The sequence below is a fragment of the Plectropomus leopardus genome, unplaced genomic scaffold (genome assembly GCF_008729295.1).
Source record: "Plectropomus leopardus isolate mb unplaced genomic scaffold, YSFRI_Pleo_2.0 unplaced_scaffold15190, whole genome shotgun sequence".
NCBI lineage: Eukaryota > Metazoa > Chordata > Actinopteri > Perciformes > Serranidae > Plectropomus > Plectropomus leopardus.
In genome coordinates this window covers 1-4924 of record NW_024616268.1, presented here as the reverse complement: position 1 = coordinate 4924, position 4924 = coordinate 1, and the positions used below count along the sequence as shown (strand labels likewise).

The 4924-nt window shown below is 38.1% G+C and overlaps 1 protein-coding gene across 1 annotated transcript; it reads left to right on the top strand.

Annotated features, from left to right (window-relative positions):
- Positions 1–45: 45 nt before the first annotated feature.
- Positions 46–3948, top strand: LOC121964311 (solute carrier organic anion transporter family member 4A1-like; the record flags this gene model as incomplete). Its single annotated transcript, XM_042514524.1, has 4 exons — positions 46–217; positions 876–940; positions 1981–2129; positions 3829–3948. Coding segments are annotated over exons 1-4 (417 nt in total), but the record flags the coding sequence as incomplete, so codon positions are not given.
- Positions 3949–4924: the final 976 nt, after the last annotated feature.

Sequence of the window (4924 nt, the reverse complement as noted above, 5' to 3'; positions counted from 1 at the left end):
TGGTTCATTCTGTTGTTTTACATGTGGTGTTGTGTTTTTAGGTGTTCTCTGGGTGCAGCTGTGTTATAGGGAACGTGTCGTGGGGCGAGGAGGGCTTCGCTCTGACAGGGAAGTGTGGCAGCTCCTGCCACCACATGCCGCTCTTCCTCTCCTTCCTCTTCATCGTCATCTCCTTCACTTTCCTCTGTAGCATCCCAGCACTCACTGCCACACTGAGGTAGGTGGCCGCAGTGAAGACGTTAGATTGAGGGGAAAAAAACCTTGACACTCCTCATCTGCACACCTCTCCTCGACTCCTTTCTAGGCAATGTCACGTTTTCAGCTTCTAATTTACAGTAACATCATGATGCTCTTTGTGTATGCTGGTGTTTTTATCTGACATTGTATGAACTCTTAAGGCCCACTTTAATATTACACAAACTCGCATCGCTCTGTACACAAAATGCGCTTTTCAAAAACAAGCTTTAGAAAATATTGTACATTCATTTTATTTTCTATATTCATTAAGTTATTTTTTAACTAACATCAGTCCTAATCATAAATATCAAAATATGCCAGGTTTTTGTCATGATGCCGCTATGTTTTTAAATGGAAAATACAATATACTACATGCAATACATACAAGTAGATTTTTTTTAAATTATTTTTTTACAGCCTGGGATATAACAATGATTAGCAGCAACACTGGTTGTGAAAGTGCACCTAGTAGAAATGGCGTATTTTCTCTATATGCCAAATATGGTAAAAATGACATCATCAGTTGTGCAGAACAGACAAAGTCAATGCAGAGAAAGCTGTAAATGTGGAAATTTAATATGTAAGTGAGGTTTGAGATCCATTGCATCTGCATGTCTGACCATCTGTGTGTTGTGTAGGTGTGTGCCAGACAGCCAGAGATCCTTTGGACTCGGGATCCAGTGGATTGTGGTGCGCACACTCGGTAGGTCCACAGTATTCTTTCTCTAAAGCTGGGGATACACTACACAACTTTAGACATGATTTTCTGTCGGATTTCACAATCATGATGACTCCGTCCCAGTCTGCACCAGTCAGCACGAGTCACGTCCAGTTTGCACAGCAAGTTGTCACAGAAATCTCTAAGTGTATGCAGGGTACAGACTCGAATTGGCAAGTGTTTGAGGAGAATGGACTCCTCCCAACACAAGTCGCAGCATATCAAACACGTTTGATTTGTCAGTCGGCTCTGGACGCTGTGGTGTGGTGTACACTGGTCACCGACCATCGTTTTCTCTTGGATCCAGTATGTTACGTTACCAGAAGGTACTTAATTCACTCACTTCCAGCTCCCTCTGCAGTCTGTAGAGTCCATACTCCCCTGTCTACCCTGCTACGACTTCATCGAAAAGCGTATTCTTTGTTTCTTTTCTTTCTCAGCACAGATGATGCCACATACAAAAAGTGCTGCTGCCTGTCATGTATCCATGTTTGTTGTTTTCTCTTCTTTTTCTTCTTCTTCCAAGTTATTTGTTGATGTGGCACTCCAGGGATTCATAAACTACGTCCTAGACATGAAAGTTTGCAGAGGTGCGCAAAACCAAATCAAAACTAACATAAATCCCAAAAGAAAAGACCAGGGCAGCGGCTCACTCTCTGCAACCGAAACAAATCAAAAGCATAATTAATTTCACCCTCTAACTCCTTGCAACAGAGCAAAATACACAAATTGTTAAAACATTAAAACCTTTTACTATTTCTCTCACGAGTGTTGTCATGACAATAAGGTGCATTGTCTTAAGTGTATGATCCATTTTTCTTAAGTCATCAAAAAAAAAAAAATAAAATAAAATCTGCTGGAGCCAGTTGGTTAGTGTTTACTAACAGTCTTTTCAGAGTCTTTTAGGATTGTTAAAGTCATGGAGTGTATCCCCAGCTCAAGTTGACCTTTAACCTCTGAATTAAAAGCAACTCATTCTCTCCACACAGATACCATGATCATGTCCAATCTGTGTTCCTCCTCAGGTGGTATTCCAGGACCCATAGCGTTTGGCTCTGTGATCGACATCTCCTGCTTACTGTGGCAGGATAAGTGTGGAGAGCAGGGCTCCTGCTACCTCTATCAGAACTCAGCCATGAGCCAGTACACACTAGTAGCTGGTATCATCTATAAGGTAAGACTCACACACATATACCATGTGACCATTCACTGCAGGCTTACATTTGATCTTTACCTGATTTGTGCATTTAAAGAGGTGTGCTTATGTGGCAAGAAATCTCTTAACATCAGAGTGGTTATAGGAAATGTAAGAGCATTTTACATGTTTAATCCTCAGAAACAAGAGCAAATTAGCTCGACCTCTTTCAAAAACACAGGGTTAGAAAAAAAAAAGAATGAATTTTTCAAAAAAGTCAGGATTAAACAAATAATAATGATAAAATAGTAAATAACAGCCATAATATATATATATATATGTCCACAAAATTATTTTTATAATTTTATAATTATAGTTGTCTGGAATTAGATGGAAGTTGACTAGAATTATTTTGTTAATTATTATTAGGGCTGTCAGCATTAATGCGTTAATCGAGATGCTGCTGTTTGATTCCCTGGCAAAAAGTCCCTAAGGAGTAATATTCTGTTGTCTTTTGAACTTTGTTTTCAGGTTTTCTCTTCTTGTTTTTCCTTGTTTCGTGTACTCATCACAATCAGTCTGTATCCTGTTTTATTTTGTAGGTTATCTTCTCATGTCCTCTGTTACTTCCTGCTTTTGTCTCTTTCCCAGTTTTCTGTCACACCTGTCCTGCATCAGCCTTGTTAGTCCTTCCTGCTCCTCAGTTTCCCTCATCCAATCAGCTCGCTGCCTGTTCTTCTGCCTCATCTCCTTATTCCGCTCACCTGAACCTCTTTGCCGTTTTTCTCCACCTGCACTTCATCTCCTCGTCAGTGCAGTTTGTGTTTAAGTCCTGGTTTTCACTTCAGTCTTTGTTAGGTCTTTGATTTCTTAGTGTGGTGTTAAGTTACTGTGTCTTTGGATTAAGGAGTGATCTTTTTGAGTTTCTGTTGCCTGCCGTCTCCTGCATTTGTGTACACTTTTGTTAAATTCCTTCAAAGTCCTCTCTACGTATATTATATGATTCCGGACAGACATGAGAACTGCAAAAAGCGACAAGAAAATAAAATCAAATGAAAAAAAAAAAAAAGGTTGTCAAACAAAAAAACACAAAACAAAAGAAATATATAGATAAAAAAGTTACTAACAGATATCTTAATTGTAATTATAAATATAGTTCTGTACACATTTGTTCCCCTTTTTATAATTATCTTTTTTTGGTCTCTGTCTATCTCCCTTTTGTAGAGGTGTTGCTCATTGTCTTTTTAGCCATGTTTTCAAAAGAAATCAAACCAATTTGCTCAGGTTTCAGAGGTTTACATGCATATAAAAGGCAGATCAGTGCAGCACAAGAAAAGCTGTTCCAGGTTTCATAGGGTTAACTTTGTGGAAAAACAGGCTTGCTTTCTGTCTTGCTTTGGTCTTAATGCTAAACTAAGCTAATCATCTGGGATTCTAGTTTCATACTTTAAGCACAGACATAAGATTGATATCGATCTTCTACTTTCACTCTCAGTAGGAACACAAATAAACGTGTTAAGTAAGTTCTTATATTAGTCCTTTAAGATTGACATTTTCAGAAGTCCTGTGCAATGTACAATGTTGTATGAAGCAGGCACAGCTGCTGTAGGCCTGTGAATTAGGCTTAGGCAGTATGTACTATTACATGCAGTCATACCTTTCTGAAATCCACTGGGGTATACAGTATATTAAGGTATGACTGTGTTAAAAGTAATATTCTCATTTCCTTATTAAACAGAGAAATACAAACGTACATCTCTTGAATTCAACTATCTCTCGGTCATGGACGACTGACACCAGGGACACACCAGACGTGGAAGCGCCTCGAATAGCTGCGAAGTGCCGAGAGGCGGAGCCAGTTTCCTTTTGGCGCCTATGTTAACCAATTGTGTCGTTCACACTAGAAGCGCCGTGACGCGCACCTCCGTGGCCGGCTTGCGCCGTGCAGTGATCATTTCAGCGTCTGGTCTATTTTTAGCGCAAGCGTCAAGCTGGGCAGGAAATCAAACAAAGAAACAACGAGAGAATAAAACAATTAAACAGTAAAACAAATTTCAAAATAAAACACAGTTTTTTCAAATGCGATGTTACATTTGTGTACTTTTATATATATTTCAGTACCTAAACATAGCACGAGAGAGCTAAAACACAATTTAATGTCATTTTTACCGTAATGTCATAACAGCAAAAACTTATGATATTATTACATATTGTGAAATCATATTTGCAGACAGTTTTTAATTAGGCTAAATGTTACCATAAAGTATTAAAGTTATTGCTTTTGTGTAGGCCTCAAAATCCACAACAATACTGACATCAAGCTCACTTGGAACAGGCATAAGTATTTTTTATGTATGGCCGATTGTGGTTGATATACTAGTGTAATTACAACTTTGGCCATTATTTCCTCCCATAATGTAAACAGCTCATGTGCACCTATTTACACCTTTGGCTCATAATAACCCACAGATTTTCCTCTATACTGATAGTGATGGAAAGTATGTAAAAAAAATCATATTGAAGCAATGCATAAATAGTTCAATAAAGACTTTACCGTAACTTTTATACATGCAATTCCTATTTTGAAAAAGAGGTTCAGTGATGACAATGTCCTTGAAATGGATTTTCATTCAAATTTATTTCAAACACACAATAACCAAAGCAAAACAATGACCAAAATGAAACACACACAATGTGAAAATAACAAAAATTAAGACAAGATAAACAAACATGTATTTAAGATTTCAGTATTTCAACTGTATATCTACAGACCACAACTACGACTACAAAACGCTAGTAACATACACTCCTTGTGTGTGCGTGTGTGTGTGTGT